The following is a 20,237-nucleotide window of genomic DNA, read 5'->3' as shown; positions in this document are numbered from 1 at the left end:
TTTAAAGATTCTTTTTAATTAACATCTATAGTCATTAGATTCATGACTTAGTTAATATACAATACAGCTTGCGACTGATGAGACGATATAGACATAGTTAAACGATACGCGTTTTTTGGTGGACATTTAACAGTTTTGTTTCTAGCAAAGCAAGGATTTTATCACAGAATTTTTAAAGTTCTGTTTAAAAGTTATCTTTAATACTATGAACTTCAAAAAAGCAAACACCTTAAACAATATGTCTATTTCCTAAAATATATCGGAGATTGGCGTCTTGATTCTCTTTGGTCACCATATTCAAACAAGATGTGTTTGTGATACACTGATGTTCCCGTATGACAGCTTTGGGTGAAGGCTGAAGTTTCTCAAATGCAAGTCAAGGTCAAGGATTAATGAAAAAAAGTTATCCAGAGAACGGACATTTTCTCAATGAATATACACCATGAATGCAAAGTGTCCAGGGTTTAAGTTTTTTAAATGTTAGTCAAACTCCAAGGTCAAGGTCAAAGTGTCATGTGAAAGATGTGAAGAGGAAGGTCTTTTCATAAGAAATACCTATGTGAAAATTGAAATGCTAGTATTAAAGGCCTAGCACCAACTGTTCAAAAGTTATGACCAAGCTCGTGAAATATGAGAGGTATAGGTCAAACTAATCAAAAGTTGTGGGCAATGGAAAAGTTTATAAAGATAGACGGACGGGGGAAAACTATATACACCCTGAATCTTTGATTACCGGATTACCGGGGCAGAAATGTTGTATAAATGTGTCAACGATGTGCTGTGCACGATGAGGTTACTTGATCATGTTTTCATTTTTTCTAAGCTAGGATAGGACATGTATGCTTTGTTACTTTCTCAATTTTCATAATGTGAATAAATTTCAAATAATGCCGAATAGCCGCATTTCTTTTATGCTGTAATATTTTTAAATTTGGAAATTAACTGATTAATTGATCGATTATTCAATGATTATTTAAATATCGTAAAGATAAGAACCACTTTATCACAAATTTATGTACGCTTTCAATTGCTTAGTCTTTGACAAATAATTGTTGCACTTTTCAGATTGTGACTTTGGTTAAAAGAGGATTGAAAGAAATAATTATTTGTTAATGCTAAATGTCAAAATAAGAAGGGAAGAGATACAAATAACAAAGTTCTTGGTGTACATGTACTGACGAACAGAAAAAGAGAAAGGAATTTCTATTATAAACATTTCTTAAATTTAAGGTTGATTATCTTCATCTAAATCTCTGATCCTTACCTCCGTGATTTTAGTTTTTCAGAAAAAACGCTAAATTCACAAATCACCGACTTCTAGACAGATAACACGCTTTAGGAATATATTGAGGAAGGTATGTGTTGACTGATGAAACTAGAGCATGGAAAGATATCATGATCTCTTCCTCCAATTTTTATTGCCCCCGCAATCGAAGATTTGAAGGCAAATGTTTTTTGCCCTTTCCGTCTCTCTGTCTGTTTGTCTTTTTATCTGTCTGTTTGTTTGTCCTCAAAAACTTTAACCTTTCCATTTCTTTTTATTGGCAGAAGAGTTGGATTTCATGTTTAAAATTTTTATTTCTTGTGACAAGACTTTTCATTTTGATATCAACGAATATGTTCTCCTTATCTTCAAGTCTGATTACGTTTTCAAAATTTAACCGTTTTAACCTTTGTCATAACTTTTGACTGGGCTCTCATACTTCACATGTACATGTATATTCTTTGTAGTAGGAACTCGTATATTCTTTGTGGTAGGAACATTTCATTAGATGTTAGAAATTTGACGTTGACCTTAGAGTTCTTCTTTTGAAAAAACCATAGACTTGGTAATAACTTAAGGACATGCAATTAGTGTTAAGGTTTTCGTATGTCACGAGTATATTTCTTGTGACAAGACCTTCCCTTAAGTAATAACAGTTTTGATTTTTGGGTTTTGAAATTGGACATTGACGTAACTTTTGAAAAAACTTTAAGAATGAGTAAAAATCTTGAATAGTTTATGCTAGGGCTTTACTAGTATTTCACAGACATGTCTCATTTGAAGTCATTTCAAGGCCTTTCCTTGGATACCCTTTCACCCTTTGGCTTTGACTTGGAGCTTTGCCTAATTTGAAAAAAAATTAAGAAATTTAATCTTGATCATAACATTTTTAGCTCACCTGAGCCGAAGGCTCAAGTGAGCTTTTCTGATCACATTTTGTCCGTCGTCCGTCCGTCTGTCTGTCCGTCTGTAAACTTTTCACATTTTCGACTTCTTCTCAAGAACCACTGTGCCAATTTTGACCAAACTTGGTACAAAGCATCCTTGGTTGAAAGGAAATTATAATTGTGAAAATGAAGGGCCAAGTCTCCTCACAAGGGGAGATAATCAAGAAAAGACAAAAATAGGGTGCGTCATTAAAAAATCTTCTCAAGAACCAATGGGCCAGAAAAACTGAAACTTATGTGGAAGCATTCTTAGGTACGATGGGTGATCAAAAAGTTCGCAAACTAATCATCAGCCTTCCTTCACTAAAACGATTAATCCAATCATTAATTGAATTTATAGGAACTCATTTATCTCAATAAACTGTGTACAAATTATTATATGATACTGTAGAGGGATTTCTAAGATATTACAATAAATTGTACAGTCGTTTGTTGAACAAGTTCGACCACAGGAGTTCGCATACCTATCAATTTTATCGAAAATTTCAGGAAATAAAAAATATACGTAATACCTATAATAATAAGGTATTACGTATATTTTTTATTTCCTGAAATTTTCGATAAAATTGATAGGTACGCGAACTCCTGTGGTTCGACTGAGACAACCATTTTTCGTCACAAGTCATTTCGTCATTTTCACATTGTGACGTCACAAACAAGGAGAGAAACTTTATTCAGCATATGCTATTTATAAACCTTGTGTATGGCTTTGTGTGTACCGAATTTCATTCTAATCTGAATTGTGGTTTTGTAGATATAGAGATAGTTTGCGAACTTTTTGATCACCCCTCGTAGTGTAGATTCTAAATTGTTAAAATCATGACCCCCGGGGATAGGGCGGGGCCACAATGGGGAATCAAAGTTTTACATAGAAATGTATAGGAAAAATCTTTTAAAATCTTCTTTTCAAGAACCACTGTGCCAGAAAAGCTGAAACTTACGTGGAAGCATCCTGGGGTAGTGCAGATTTTAAATTATTCAAATCATGACCCCCGGGGGTAGGGTGGGGCCACAATGGGGAATCCAAGTTTTACATAGGAATATATGGGAAAAATCTTTGAAAATCTTCTATTCAAGAACCACTGGGCCAGAAAAGCTGAAAGTTATGTGGAAACATCCTGGGGTAGTGTAGATTCTGTTTTGTTCAAATCATGACCCCCGGGGGTTGGGCGGGGCCACAATGGGGGATCAAAGTTTTACATAGCAATATGTAGGAAAAATCTTTGAAAATCTTCTACTCAAGAACCACTGGGCCAGAAAAGCTGAAACTTATTTGGAAGCATCCTGGGGTAGTGTATAGTAGATTCTAAATTGTTCAAATCATGATCGCTGGGGGTTGGGCGGGGCCACAATGGGGAATCAAAGTTTTACATAGAAATATACAGGAAAAATCTTCTTCTCAAGAACCACTGGGCCAGAAAAGCTGAAACTTACGTGGAAGCATCCTGGGGTAGTGCAGATTCTAAATTGTTTTAATCATGACCCCTGGGGGTAGGGCGGGGCCATAATGGGGAATCAAAGTATTACAATGTTGAATCAAAGCATCCTATGGTAGTGTGGATTTCAAATTGTTTAAATTATGATCAGTAGGGTAGGTAGGGGTCACAATATGTAATACAAGGGTAAAATCTGGTAAAGAACGGAATGTTCAAAGCTTCTCAGGTGAGCAATGTGGCCCTGGGCCTCTTGTTAATTATTGTTGCTAGGGTTCTCATATTTTACATGATATCCCACTGACAAGTCAGTTCTTTGGGTACCAATATTTTTTATCCTTTGACCTCGACCTTGAAGTTTGACTTGCATTTGAGAAATATAGAAATAGCTTTCGCCATAAGCAGCCATATGCGGGCATCAATGATACACAGATACTAATTATATCATGTTCTCTCTACAGCTTTGGGAAATACGAATCATTTCGATTTTTATGTGCCCGGATTGATAGATCCGGGGCGTATATTGTTTTTGTCCTGTCTGTCTGTTTGTCTGTTTGTTTGTCTGCAAACTTTAACCTTCGCCATAACTTTTGAACCATGAAAGATAGAGACTTCATATTAGGTACGCATACTCAACTAATTATGCTCTTTCAAATGACTCCAAGGTCAATGGCCTTGTGACCTTGACTGTGACCTATATGCTAAAAATAGCTTTTTATCTGCAAACTTTACCCTTGGCCTTAACTTTTGAACTATAAAAGATAGAGACTTTATATTTGGTATGCATATTCCATTCATTAAGCCCTTTAAAATGACATCAAGGTCAATGATCTTGTGACCTTGACTGTGACCTGTATGCTAAAAATAGTTTTTTCGTACCTTTGCCATAACTTTCAAACCATAGAAGATAGAGACTGCATATTTAGTATGCATACTCCACTAATTAATCTCTTTCAAATGACACCAAGGTCAATGACCTTGTGACTTTGACTGTGACCTTTATTCTAAAAATAGCTTTTTCGTACCTTTGCCATAACATTTGAACCACAAGAGAAAGAGACTTCATATTTGGTATCCATGCTTTACTAATCAATTTCTTTCAAATGACACCAAAGTCAATGACCTTGACTGTGACATATATGCTTGAAATAGCTTTTTTAGAATTTAGTTGCCGCTGGGCGCATAGTGTTTCACAAACACATCTTGTTTAAATATAGAAATGGTATTTTTATGCCTGGAAACATTGTTGTTTACTATGCAAGGCTTGGGAAGGAATTATTAGAGATAACTCTTACTTCGCCAATGCCAAGTTAAATGTTTATCCCCTCGCAACTTGCAAGGGAGTTGGAGGTGATACAATAATGAAAATGTGCGTGTGTTTGTTTGTAGGTTATGTTCCGTGCGAAACGGAAGTGACTTAATTTTTATCGGGATCGATGTCGAACGCTGCCTTGATTTATAAAGAAGCTTTTTGCGAGGGAATGCTCTGCCTTTTTTTACCTTGTTTTACTGGTATTTGATATACAAACAAAATATCAACTGGCATACGAAGACCCAAAACAAAAAAATCTAGACACCTTTGCATCCAGTAGCGTAATGTATCCTACTAAAGCTTGGTTGACTCACTATCTCGATAGCGATGAACTACCTGCCCCCTCCCTTGTTTATACGTTTATATAACTACCTAATCTTAGCATCGGCTTCGTCAATCAACCTGGCGCTACCGTGTGAGGAGGAGAGGGAAGTATTCTACAGCTCTTAGCTCCAGCCACTCTGACTCCCAGGTCATAACTTACAGAACAGGTCAGTGATTTATGCGTAATTGTTTTAATCCATAATCACCAAAATTAATAGTTTGGTCAATATAGTATGTGATGTTTCATATTTAAGAGAGAGTAAAGAGTGCATTATGAAGAAGAAAAAATATACTATATTTATCATATATTGCTTACATATTTGCTATAAAACTTGTAATGAATTGACTTGCTAAAAGAGACTTTTACTTTAAGAGAGAAAATTTGTTTTACACTCATCGTATCCAGTCTCAAAGTTTCATTTGGATGTTTATAGTGATTTTAAATCTATACAAATTAAAATTAACCAATTGCTGGCTAAAATATATAGTTAAATTGGACTTTTGAATATATACATGGGTGATTTTATTTACATATGTCTAGTTGAAGTCAATATTTCCTGCGCGCAAAAAATAAAAGTATTTTGTAAGATGCAAAGCTTTTGCCTCAAACATTATGAATTACGACATCAATTTATTTCTTATAAGTAAACCAAAACGAGTGTGAATTATATTTAGGCAAAACTAAGGAATATATAAAAGCGATACTTCCTTGAGAATGTTTCAGAGAGTGGTAAATGTCACGCCTTCTTTTCTTTAACAATGTCTGGATTGTATTTTCCAAACTGTATTGCGATTCTTTCTGGCGTTTGACAAGATCATTTCTACAAATGAACCAAAGAATACATCTTAGTAGATTCGAAATCTTGTTCTTTATGTATAATGATTAGATCGATTGTAAATTAATTAATATATACAGCTCCGTGCCCCTTACGTTTGTTGTATTGCTTTCAAAAAATCGTTCATCTTTCATTGTTTTATCATTTGCTTTTTTTGAGCTTGGTGCACGTTATGATATTCATATATCTAAACTATAAGATACAAAATCTGCAAAAAATATAGATCGGAGCAAATTAAGCACAGCTATCACCAAGTGAATCATTTATCTTTTTCCTCGGATTGACCGCTGTGATTGTGGCCGAGAATTGACGAGAATCTCGGATCTTGTTTACAGATTTGACATGCTTCCACCAAAAAACACGCGGGGTTCCGAACATCTTCCGATATGTACTGACACCGACTTCTATCTAAGATTTTAGTGGGGTTTTGTGTTTTTCATACCTCAGGAAAAGAGAATAACTGTCTTTGAACGAAACTGAACTGTCGGGGAGTACAATTTTGCAAAGCTGAATAAAATGCCGAAGGATCAATTATACAATTTTATTGATATATTTAAAAATACATCTCATATACTTGAACATGTATATACTTTATATAACGAACAAATCATTTTTAATCCCTTTGAAATATATTATGGCATGCATTTATATATATTTCAAAAGCAAAATACGACTAGTTTGGTATATGTACGGTTTCTTAACAGTCCGTTTATCTGATTTCAAACAATATAACAGATATGCAGCATTGCAAAAACATGAATTTATGAGCAAGAAATTGACAAGTAAGATGTTTCCATTGATTGCTGTATATTTGATCATTTTACTGGCGAAATATACAGATTTTTTTATCTCATGTTTAAAATAAACATCTCAGATATGGTTAGTTTCCTGTAATCTACACGAAGTGTTCTGATATAAGTATATATAATGACGCAATAGACGTCTCTTTATATGCAAAACTGATAAATCGACACGATGTTTTTTGTGAGATTTGACATACTTTCGTTAAAAAGGGCAACGATACCTGAACATTATTAAAAGAGATGTATTACATTTACTACAAATTAAAAACCTTTAAAGAGGCTGGGTGGCCGTGGCCATTTTTAGACTATTTCTATCTTCTTTAGAAGAAGAGCTCCATATAAAGATATACAAAAATGATCAAATTTTAAAACTAATATGAAATTTTTCTTTGTCAAATGATAGTTGACAGCTAAAGATATCATATCTAAAAATTTAAGTTATATCTGGTGGTTAATTTTTTGTTAATTTGTTGACCCCCCAGCCTCCTTAAGATACTATATGTAGCTGCACAGGGTACCTAGATTTAATTTAATAAACATCTCACAGATGATTCTAGCTGAAGGGTTAAAAAACTTAAATAGCGTACTTTTCTGATTATACTTTTTTTAACCTTCGTAAAAATTGGCCGAACTCAGAAAACTCGCATTATTAAGTTTATGTAGCAAAACAGAGTTAGATTTGACGAAAAACCACGAGAGTTCTTCATTCCGGTTGAGAACATCGTATCTTGAATGACAATTTATAAGAGTTAAAGAAATGTAAAAGTGACCTTTTTTTTAACTTTCAAACTTTCCAAGCTTTTAACATCAGCTTTTATTTCATACATACTGATGAATAGATATCTTCGGAAAGAAAATACCTGCAAAATGTCACAAAGTTAGTAATTTTTAATTATACTTAAAGTATCAGTTTTCCTCTAGTTGTTTCATTTTGGATGGCAAACAGACACTGCTCATTTCCAAACCGTTGTCAGGTTTTAAAGTCTTCCCTTCTGTTAGCCGATCAAAACATATGGTAAATGTTGTGGCAACAAAATAAGCAAAATTTGTAACCACAGAACCATTTATACGAGCACCTGTTATTGCAGCATGTGCTTGATCAGTTTAAATTTTACTGCATGTTCAGATGTGTGTGTTCTTATGTTCAAATAAAAAGGGCCACCTTATCGTAATTGCATCGCCACTATCAATTTACGAAATATCAGAGGGGCGGATGTGGTACATTTCATGTACAACAACCCGATGAGCAGATGAATAAATATTGATATATCTCATCCACGGGTCGTTATCTGAAAGAATTCTATGAAATTAAACATTCGGGAAAGATACACAAATAAATTATATTCTTCTGTTTTCTTATCATTGGAAGTCAAAGAATTTAGTTTCTTCAGTTGAGAAATTCTAGACATTTCTTATAATGACAGCGAATTATAAGGTATGGACTGTGTGGATTTGACATGACATAGTTTTCGCTGAAAATTCTTTAAAGAATATCACTGGAAAAATTCCCCATCTGTAATATCAATCATTTCCTCCAGGAATTTTTTCATCCTGCATGTGTACAGCAATCGTTCATCAAAAATGCCAAGCATGTACTTTAAGTTGTAATTAATATTTAAGCTGCTTGAGAAAAAATAAACTTATTTTGACTTATGCCAATTTGTTTTTACTGTTGAAATTAGATTTTATAATATATTGTAAACTTTTAAGTTTGTTTTATTTGATGAATCAGATTTAATCAATGTCGCATATTTCCTGGTCTTAAATATATTGAATTGCCAATTTCCCTGGGTTTTTTATTTATTTATTTATTTAATTCTATTTATGTATTTAATTTTTTTGACAAACTCTTAACCAAGCTGAAATATTATTGTGTTTTAATCTTTGATGCTTAGGGGGAAAAAAGCAAAATACATTTACACTTAACATTAAAAAGATATATACTTTATCAATTGGCAAAAAATTAAGTTTTTTGCTCACTGTCTTTATTTCCCAAAAATTAGATTCTGGGATCTTTAGAACCGGATGTGCATTGTTTTTCGGAAGATAAGTACGTATGGGGGCCCTCTAATTCTAACTTATCAACCTACTGTCGACCACGTGCAGCGCTGCACCAGAAGCAGTGATCCCGGTAGATGGCACGTTTCTTTTTGTATAGCTACGAATTTAAGTATATGTTACTTATGTTTGCCAAGGTTCTCTATATATAACACTCAGCGTCCCCCCTATGTGTGCTTTGCTTCCCAAACAACTTTACTCACCATTTATTCAAGAATGGGGTTCCCCTGTGGTGCCAGAACTTAAGTTTTAATTTAAGGTGGATAAATTCTAAATCTACCTTGTAATGACTCGGATTTAATCTGCTGATCGTTGCTTTGATTTTGGGTGAGTAGGATTAGTCTGCAGTACATCCTGGTGTTCCAGAACAGCTGATTTTGCATGATAAGTTGAAAATATTGAGTCTCGTGATTATCAAAGCATAAGTTTGATCGTTGTGTCGATCTTATTTTTCAATGTTATTAAACTGACTTTTTTGGAAGCCCCCTAAAAATATCAGGTACATTTTCCATCTGTCGTAAAGATTACAAATTATTCGTACGATTAACAAAGGAATCTTTCCGAACACGTGTTTATAAAAGTTCACCGATTTTCTTCCATAATCTTATTTTTTAACAGTTTCGCTGATAACAGATAATTGATTAGTACCTCATCAATAGATTGAATGAAACCTGTTTGAAGTTCTAGGATTAGAGATAAAAAGTTTAAATGCCCCTTTATGCCTCATTGACTTCTTAGTAAAAGATAAGCCTTGATTGCTTTTTTCCCCTCCCCATGGATGACAATTTTCTCCCTGTTTCCGTACGAATGGCATCTGGTCGACATATGATATAAATGGATTAAATTGCGTTTGCACAACTCCTCCATTTATATTAACATCTAAAAAAGCGAAAAATGTGTCTAATTATTCTTTATATTAAAATTATTTTTCAAAAAGATGATACACTTATTCTTACCAAAAGTATGTATGAATTGGCGAGGTTCCATTCAGCTACTGTACTGTAATCACGGGAATGACTCAGCAAATGATGGCATTAACTGTCTGTACATTCTGAAAACTACAACCTCAAAACTGTACATGTAGAATTTATTTTTACTCGATTTCGTCAGCATGCAAGCTTTATATAACTGGATAAGTGTAAATTTATGTCTGAATATCTATGAATTTTCTGCCTCCATGTTGTCAAAAAATTATAATAATGTACATTCAAAATTTTATGTTTCGTCTTTATATGTATTTATATTAGTTATCAAAATATATTATGAACTTTCAACACATCCTTCTAACTGCTTTATCTTACGGTGTACTTGTATTCTTCAGCTTTGCTGTGGTATAAATTCGCCATATGTTGATAAATACATTGCATCTCTCATCAAAGCCCTATAGTAAGCGTTTACCTGACATAAACAATATCTCTCTGATCAATCTATCGACACGGCCCACGTTTTTCTCCCTACCGTGAACAACTTGCTTTCCTATTTCCCCCAATACCTGGCAGGTTTGCAATACCTGTGGTTATAAAGATGAGGTTCTCACCAAAGGTTTCTGTAAACACATCCATCTTTTATGCCGTTGTTTGTGTATTTTGTTTCCTCGCGACTGTATCTTTAACTAATGACATTTGTACGTATATTTTCTTAGTAATAAAAGGTATGAAACGAAGATATAATTTTACATCATTTCGGATTTATTGTTAAGGTCAAAAACAATATTGCACCTTCATATTTTAGTTTAATTTAGTTAAGATATTCAAGTACTTCTTTTAGCAAGAGAACGCCATATGTACAATGTAGTAATTTGGTTCTTATTCAATCTTATGAAAATTATGCAAAGTGAGTTTTACATATAAATGTTTTTCATGTACATACGAGGGTTGATCCAAAAGTAATGTCACTGTGTCCATATCTTTAATATTTGGCGTCATATCATCAAAGATAATGCACCAAAAGATGCAGAAACATAAATCTAATCAAAATTGAAAATTTCATTTCACAATGTTTAATTGAATTCATTTTATAGACGTTTAAAACATTAAACATAGGGGGTGTCGCCGCGTCATAAATAAACGTTACGTTTTAAAGTTAATATTGTTAGAATGAAAAAAGACAGACACATTTAAAAAAGTATCTAAAAAATCGTCTAATCGTCCAATATTTCAAAAGACAAAATTTACGACATTTTCTAATCTTTAGTTAAAAATTAAATGGCAGCATTGTTTTTTTTTTCATCATAAACAGTATTGTTTATATCTGATGTATTGCAGAAAGGAAATGTCGAAATGGAATAAAACACCGAAACGAGTTGTAATGTATTTTTTCTTCAAAATCGGGAAATCACAAGTAGAAACAGTTATGATGGTAAATCAAACTCGCAAAGGAAAGAATGTCAACGAGAGATTTGTTCATAGATGGTTTCAGAGATTTTGGGCGGGTAATAGGTAAATAAATGATCATTTGGGGACAGAAATACATAATATGTACCGAAAGATAGGAGGTTGGGTGGAAACGTTCAATGGCGTCGACGTTGTCGTAAAAGAGATTAGTGGCAGTTTGAGTGATATGAGACACTTTTAAGTTTGTCTTATGGTATTGTTCAAAGAATTTTGATGAAGGATTAAATTATAAATAAAGTGTACAATTGGTGCCAATTTATCTTAAAGAAAATAAAATATGTGAATGTTTCGTGAATATCATTTTTTTAAATAAAACGATAGGAAGGCGTTTTTAAAAGTGTGTGACGGCGCATATCCGTTTTATGACGTTATTTAGGTGCGGCGACTACCATAATCGCACTTTGTGTTTAATTCGATATTTTGAAAAGTATCAATCATTTTAATTTGAATTTTTCAGAACTGATTTAAAATAAATATATCTTCCATCATGTAAAATTTTGTTAATTTACGTCGACTAGGAGAAATTTTATCGAAGTTGTGACATTACTTTTGGATCAACCCTCGTACCTAGACAAAATGAGTGCAGTTTAATACAAATAATAGGCTATTGTGATAAGTTTGAACTTTTGATGAGAAGTTTTTAATTAATGGAAGATTTTTTTCATACCTATACACTGTAGTATATACTAAAACTAACACAGAATGTACGCTTATCAATGTGTGCTGTACGCCTGAGAGATTTCCTTTCTGGAACCATTCTCAAATTCTTTGTTACATGGCTAATTTACATCAAAAGTAAGCCAGGGAAGGGAGATCAAGTGATAGCTTAAGATGATTTGCAAGATCTGTTTTAACATGATGAGCTTTAAATATCTTGACACCCAAATTTTATTGAGCAAGCAGAAATTGCTGATGAGGGCAATTACGATCAGGTGCGCGCTGTAGGAGTGATGTAACAAATTTGTTTCGTTCGCCGGGGCTAAAAAAAAAATGACATTTTGGTGCTTAAAACACCAGATTGGTTTCTACTGCGTTAAAAATACATAGTTATATTCAAAGATTTATTTCTTTTCTAATTTACATGTCGTTTTTGTAAAAAAAAAAAATCGAAATTATGCATTAGAGTTTTCTATATTTAAAGAATGAATTATGATGAATAAATGTTAAATTTAGATTATTCTCATTGGTTTGAAACAGATTTACTTCTATCTTTCAGGTCACATCAGAAGTGATAATGCTATCCCATCCTTCATTTGATTAAAACACGGGAAAAGCACGTTGTAACAACGTTTGCCAAGTCGTAATTTACAAAAAGGTGCCCTCTACCGCAGCTAAGCTCACTCCTGAATGAAATGCTACACGGATCTTCAAAATGTTTGATGCTAAAAAATGGAAATGACAAGGAGATTACTTTCAAAATAGCATCGATCACTATTTTTGAAAAAAGATTATGATTGCTGATTACAGTGAAACGGATACCATGGAAATGACGCATCTTTTATAGCTTTCATGCCTTATGGTGACCCCGCTGTTAGGTTTATCAAAACTGCTCTTCGGGAACTCTTGACTTATTAATATGATAGAGAGATGTAAGCAGATAAAGGATCATCCTCGGTATCAAAATTGCCAGAGAAAAAACTGCACTCACCCAAAATCAGCTGGAGGCGGCACTTAGGTGACGTCAGAAAATGTAAAACTGGTATTTTCAGATTTTTGAATGATTGATCAAAACTGATAGTTATTCCAAGTTTATTGATATTGTCAAAACTGTCAGAAAACAGCTTCGTGAGAACAATTTAAAAGGTATGTGAATATTTACTGAGAACCTTTGTGCGAAAGGATCGGTTAAAAAAAATGGCTACGAATATGAAGCTGATGCAGGAAATTAGTGACCAATTCCTTCATTGTAAAATATGTTTGGAACCATACAAAAGCCCAAAAACACTAACGTGCTTACATACGTTTTGTTCAGAATGTATTCAGCAGCATGTGGATTCGGAAAACACGCGTTCTCGATACTCTTTATACAACCGCCACGTCACCTGTCCCCTATGTCGCAAACGAACAGAAATTCCTACAGGTGGAGTTCGACGTCTTCCAGATAATTTTTTATTGGCCAATCTGACGGAAGTGATTGACAGAAAAAGACCACTGAAAATCCCACCATGTGAAATTTGCCATACTGTTAGACCAAGAAGCAACGATGCATGTTCAAAGTGCCTAGATTGCTCAAAATTGCTATGTAAGGCCTGTGTTGAATTACATTTAACAACAAAAGTCACGCAGAATCATAGCTTGATTGATGTTGAGGGAGAAAAAGATATTGAATGTAAAGTTCATCCAGATGAAATTGTTCGATTTTACTGCGAACCTTGTGATGCCTGTATTTGTGTTGTATGCACTTTTCAGGAACATCGGGACCATGAAATATGTTCATTCAACGAAGGATACTCGAAATATAAATCCTCCATGGAATCATTGTTGAATAACTGTAGAAGCAGATACGAGGTTGTCCAAGATCGAATCAGTATTATGAATCAATGTGAAACGATTCTGAAGGAGACGAGAGAAAATATACGAGACCTGGCTATTAGTTATATCCAACAAGTGCGATCAACTGAAAAAGAGCTGCTCAAAGAAGTTGAATCTTATTTTGGTGAAAACATCATGTCTTTTCTTGAAAATAAAGACTGGCTCCAAGAAAACTTAGACGGGCTTCAAAATGCGTGTAACTTGACAGATATTATAATGAGGGACAAAGGTGTTGAAATGCTACTATTAAAGAAAGAGATGCAGAACAAACTAGTATCGCTTTTAGAACCCACTCTTCCCGAACCTCCAGAAGATGTAACCAACTTTACAACTAAAATTAGATTTGTTCCAGGTGGAATAAAATTCGGAAAGATCACATTCAATGGTAATTCCGATGAAAATGAAAATTCAGAATATTCAATGGATCTGCAGAAGAATTCATTTGGATGCCAGACTGACGACTCTGCAAATGAGGAATGGGCCAAGCGTTCAAAAGAAAGTAGCATACAAAGCTTCTCCGAAACTGGTTCTGTGGCATCTGAAATGGAAATCAGTTACACTTCAGAGGTCACAAACTACTACGGACATAAAATGGGTTCGCAAAGTAGCCTTCGTTCCCTGACACCAGTTCCAACCGTTGATGCTTGTATGCAAACCTTTTCAAATGTTGGCTCTAAAGGTTCCGGTATTTGTGTGAAATGCTGTCAAGATTTACAATCTGAGGTCAACATTGCCTCATCAAATTTCAACACTGCCCCTTGTGTTCAAGATGTTATTGTCCTTGATTCGGCAGAGGGAAATCCCAAAGAATGGCGGCGGAGAAGACGAAGTTTGATACGGAGTAGGCGAGTTCAAACTGATCTTTCCATGTCAAATGAAAGTGTAGACGAAATGAGTCTCTCTGTTCCGAACTTGCGACATATACCAGAAAGAAGCCTTTCTTGTGGTGCAATGACAGGCATGCCTCAGCGAGAAACAAGAACAATAGCTCTGGATCCGATCATTTTAGAGTGTATCAATGAAAAGAAACATAAGATATCTACTCGAGATACAACGACAATGACAACTATGGAAATGAAACCAGTCGTGCCAACTAGAAATGCATCTACTGTCACCAATTCACCCCGTACAAGAGACTCAGAAATGCAAACCAAAGTAGAAAATAAAACATGTGATACACAAACTCCGAAAGTGATTCAGTCCACTAAGAAAATTGGGACCGATTATGCTGGACAAACAGATAAAAGCACGGCTACCGTTAAAGTCTCTCTTATGGACAGTGAAACCACCATGCCGACGATCTGTCACTCTTCTGTTGAGACCTGGACAGATCCGCCATCCACAACTGATAGGTCAACCTTTACTGTAGTTTGTGAGAAGGCAGATGCAGTGACGGAAATGACGCCAATTTCCGTCTCAGATCAGGGTTTGCAAGTAAAACCCAACCAACAAGACATGAATACTTTAACACAACCAATAAATATGTCAAATTCTTGTATTCAGACTGATCATTGGGAACCATCGGGATCTTCTGAAAATAGAAAATCTTGGCATGGTGGTCTACTGAAACTATTCAAAGGAAAAGGATCCGTAGATAGTCGAGGTTCGAATGATAGGCTTTCCAGTCAGTCGAGTTTAACAGAAATGCTACCACCTCTGAGTCCCACAATGGTAGAAGCAAGCACAGAGACATTCTCTGCTGTGTTTTCAGATAAAGAAACAAATACTACTAAATCAACAACTACAGACCAATGGACTGAAACACATAATCCTGTTTTGGTCAGTACAGGCATATCTCCGCCTCGGCCGGCAACAATAGATTCTAGTGTGGAGACAAACCCCTTAATACTGATGGACCAAGCAACACATACAGAAACTGTCAAGTTAAAAGACTCGACAACTGAGACCACACTTGTTGTTCAAGATAATGAAACATTGACCGAAAGATTAAAGTGCCAGGATGCTCAAACATTTGTAGATTTAATGACGGAAACAAAAGAGACAAGCACTGATATAAAACAAATCATCGATGCCAGTGTAGGTACATCAGATATGTTACCAGAGAGTAGATCGCTAACAGACATGTATCTTGGAAAATGCTCAACTCCAAAGCACAAGTCAACAAACGTGAGCCTAGAAGAATTTGTACAAAGGGTTGATACAGCAACAAATCCTTCACCACCTGATGTACACGACCGTGGTACTATGGCTATGTCGTTTGGCCAGTCTTCTCTAATGTTCACAGAAACTTCAACACAAACCTCTATGATTAATCTCTTTGACAAGTCAATAGGTACTTCGCGTGATTTTGATCAAAGACCAATTGAATATTGTGATATGGCAACATCAACCGAATCGTTACCGTACATCGGTTTATTGAGTGAATTAGAAGGAGACGAACTCTTTCTTATCCCCGAATCTGCATTTGATCTTGTGTCATCGGAACCATCTATAGACGAATTTGGTGATCCAATTGAAATGGTGGATGATTACACATCAACGGATTTTGCTCCAGATACCGAGACTGCCACGCAGACATTCGTTATTCCTTTTCCCCAAGCAAACGAAGTTGAACTTAATGAGTCAGAAGTATGGAAGCATTCGAAAAGGAAGGACAAGGAAGGAAAGGAGATAATTGATGTAGGCACTAACACTCTTCCAAAACTGACATTTGAAAAAGAAACGTCCACACCAATTCGGCATCTATTTTCGAAAGGGACAATGACATTTTACATTGCAAAATCCGATAAAGCTACAAGTACTTTCAGCAATTCCAGACAGATAGCTGAAAATGTTTTCGGGAATAAGACAGTACATGATACAGCAAATAAACTCACCATGACTCCCAAGATAGAGGTATCTGATGCATCCACCCTCACAGAAACAAACTCTGTCGCGGAAGGAAAAATGGCGGCTTGCATTTCAAAATTACAAAAGGTGTCACAGCGGTTACAAAGTCCTACTCAAAAAAATATGCCGGATGTACCTTGGAAAAGTTCATCGGAAGATCAGCTGTCTTCTAAAGAGAACTCAAATGACGTTATTGACGCAACGGAACAAGAACGACAGAAAAATGTCCAACAGTTAATAGCACAATCCAACGATGTTGGAAAAGCTAAAAAGGGGGACAGAAAACCACAACCAATAACAACATTGAAAGGAAAGACACTGCTACCTCCAGAAGAGTCCCTCAATAAAAGTGATATTCTTCCTCGTGATACTGGGGGAAATGAGACAATGTTACCTGGGAACACAAACAACAGCAATCAAATGCCCCGATATAATTCAGCGCCAGGAAAAATTGCGACGGTACCGAACAAGAAATATAAGATTAATCAGAAACAGCATAATAAATCCCCAAGTCGTATTCCTGTTCACACAGGTAGTAACACTTCATTGGATATAACGCCTGTTGTAAAACCAAAATTTCCAAAGGCTACGGGTACTTCAAGGCCATCCTCAACAGAGTCCGAATCAACGGCGTCATTTATTTCGTGCAACTCAGATAGTTCATTTATTTCGAATGACGCCAAAATGGACTTTTCGTCTTTGAAAATTAATCCTAATCAAACTCCCTCTTCCCTTCCTAAGGAAAGAGGGAAGGCAGAGGAGGATTCAGCAAAGAAACCTCAATCGCAGAAAAAGGCCAGTTCTTCTAATGTGAGCTTTATGCAAAAGCTTTTCTCGAAGAAGAAAAAAGATCCCGATCCAATCAAAAATCTACCAAAAACACATGGTAAAGAACCAAAACAGCTTCCGAAAGCAAATCCTCCTCCGGACACGGAACCGATGAAGCCACAGAAATCGAAACCTTTCGTGTACATTCGACAGAAATACATGTCAATAGAACATGACAGTGAGGAAGAAAAGCCCGGAAGTGAAGCCTCAGGAGGAAACCCTAGACCCGTGTCCCCGTTCCCAAAGAAGGACCGTCCCACGAAAAATGAAGTAGGAAAAACAACTCCAAAGTCAACCCCAAAACGGTCACAATCAAATCGGAAATCTAGACCAAAATCTAAAGAGATAAAGCAAGGCGAAGGAGGCAGTAATTCAGACGTGCGCCCATTGTCTTCCTATGATAATCTGTGATAGAAACTATAAAACAACAAATTCAATGTTTTATCGGAACATACAATAATGAAACTTTTTTTTCTTTTTATATAGCAATATCTTGAGCGTTCTCATTTTGTTATATGTATTTAAATATCGTGTAATTTTGTAGATACATTGAAATGTAAAATTCATAACTAATATCCTACACTTTCAGGTGGTAGTTTTCAGGTAGTTGCTAGAATCCGTCCTCAATTTTTTAGTTTGGATATACCTTCAGAGATATATTGTATGATTTGTTTATCCATTTTAGATGACTTTCAATATTTGCGAAAAATATATCCTATACAACTCTATATATATACTCACTTGTAGAGATTTCATTTTTCACATTTGTCTACAGAGTGCAAATCAATTAAAATTTGACAATCCATGGAAAAATGTTTTTTTTTATGTAAAATGTAAGCGAAACTTCTATATTGAGTGCTGAATTTAGACATTGTATCCTACGAGACAATTCTCTTGTGTGTATATTTATCTGTTCAAAAGATTGCTGAACTCTGTCATCTCAGAACTATATTGTATAGATTGTGTAACACATTCATATAAAAGTAATGAATTGTGCTGAAATAAATTTATGAATGGTCTTCTATTTGCCATGTTATATTACAATTTATTTGTAATTAAATAATATTATTATTGATTATAATTATATTTTATAATTATATAATGTAATTAATAAGTGTAACTTAAAGAATTAATAATAATAGTTTTAAAAAGGGAATCTGCTTAATTTTGCTAATGTTGCAAAGCTCAAGAAGTTGTAATGACAGTAGGTGCAGATCTGTAGCTCTCCAAAAAATAATTTGACAGACCGGAGAGCTACAGTGCCACCCATTGAAAAAAAAACCTACCGGTATATATTTATTGAGCACAAGAACGTGGGCTGTTTCTCGATTTCTTTCTCCGTGTTTTTAAAACTATAATATCAAAATATTACTAATCATGTATTCCTAACATAATCTTTCACTGTATCCACAACAAAACATACCTTATAGTTGTTGTTTATAGCCCTCCTGGCCCTGAAATCGAGATCATAGAAAATTTTGTTAGTTTATACTGCCATTTTGGTTTGTAAGAAAATTCTGCCTAATGCGCTTCGTGTAGATGTCAACTACGAAAGTACTTGATAGAAGACTGCGGAATTTTTTGAAATCTGATTTTTTTTTAAAGAGTTTATTATGGTAAGAATTTGGAAGAATTAATCCATACACAAGTGCAACTTTTTGTGCGCAATAAATATACAGTTTTTTCAATTGGTGGCACTGTAGCTCTCCGGTCTATCAATATATTTTTCGGCGAGCTACAGTTCTGCAGCTAGAATGACAGTTGATAATTCACACCATTTCTATTTCAAATAATTTTGTGGAGTCCCCATTAAAAGCTGTGCAAAAAGAAATTAAAAACAAGGAAGGGAGAAATTTTTTTCGTTGTATGACATTTGCATACATGTACATGGGTAATTTGTGATATACTGTCTTCAAGTGAACATATATCAGAGAATATTTTCACTACATTTTTGGCATATAATTAAGCAATGAATCATTTTTTTTTAAAGATATAGTCTCATAACTGCAACGGTGTGTGCAAACAAATGAGTAACGCGCGTTAACTAGCGCGTTATGAAAATTTGTTTGCACCCACCGTTGCAGTTATGAGACTATATCTTTAAAAAAAAATGATTCATTGCTTATATTTACATTTTTCAACTCTCAACCTTGACTGAAAATGTGATTTATATTCAAAAACATATGTATTATTCTTTGTGTAAGCTACAATTGATGGAAGAGCCAACGTAACAGCTTCTGGTCAATGTAAGCGTGTTTTTTTTTTAATTCCGCTTATGACGTTAAACTAAAACGCATGCTTTATCCTTTCGGCATCCTGTCCGTGTTATGATGTTTTAAATAGATAGATTCAATAGATTTCCATCCACTTTATATGCAGAAAACACGTGTAATGTAAATATATAGTGTGTTAAAATCTATGACAGTTAAAGCATGCCTTTTAATTTTACGTCACAAACGTTGAACACCGATGAAGTGCAACGTCATCAGCGAAAATCAAAAATCACGCTAATATTTGCTAGAAGCTATTGCATTTGCCCTTCCTTAAACAGTGCCTTACACAAAGGATAATACATGGAATTTGAAATATAAATCGCTTTCGCAATAAAGGCAGAGCGTTTAAAAAATGTAAATATAAGCAATGAATCCTTATTTTTT

General features: G+C 34.8%; 1 protein-coding gene across 1 annotated transcript; it reads left to right on the top strand.

Annotated features, from left to right (window-relative positions):
• Positions 1-12,758: 12,758 nt before the first annotated feature.
• LOC134278904 (mucin-4-like) lies at positions 12,759-18,599 on the top strand. The gene has a single exon (XM_062761205.1). It carries the CDS (start codon positions 13,225-13,227, stop codon positions 17,989-17,991), a length of 4,767 nt encoding a protein of 1,588 aa, XP_062617189.1. The 5' UTR covers positions 12,759-13,224; the 3' UTR covers positions 17,992-18,599.
• Positions 18,600-20,237: the final 1,638 nt, after the last annotated feature.

This window comes from Saccostrea cucullata, unplaced genomic scaffold (genome assembly GCF_032062105.1).
Source record: "Saccostrea cucullata isolate Sc308-1 unplaced genomic scaffold, CSIRO_AGI_Scuc_v1 ctg1817, whole genome shotgun sequence".
Classification (NCBI taxonomy): Eukaryota; Metazoa; Mollusca; class Bivalvia; order Ostreida; family Ostreidae; genus Saccostrea; species Saccostrea cuccullata.
The sequence above is the reverse complement of the archived record's forward strand: the minus strand, read 5'-3'. Positions and strand labels throughout refer to the sequence as shown.

Bases quoted from the DNA above. Each gene is read 5' to 3' on its own strand.
- LOC134278904 (XM_062761205.1), top strand. From the start codon at position 13,225: ATGGCTACGAATATGAAGCTGATGCAGGAAATTAGTGACCAATTCCTT.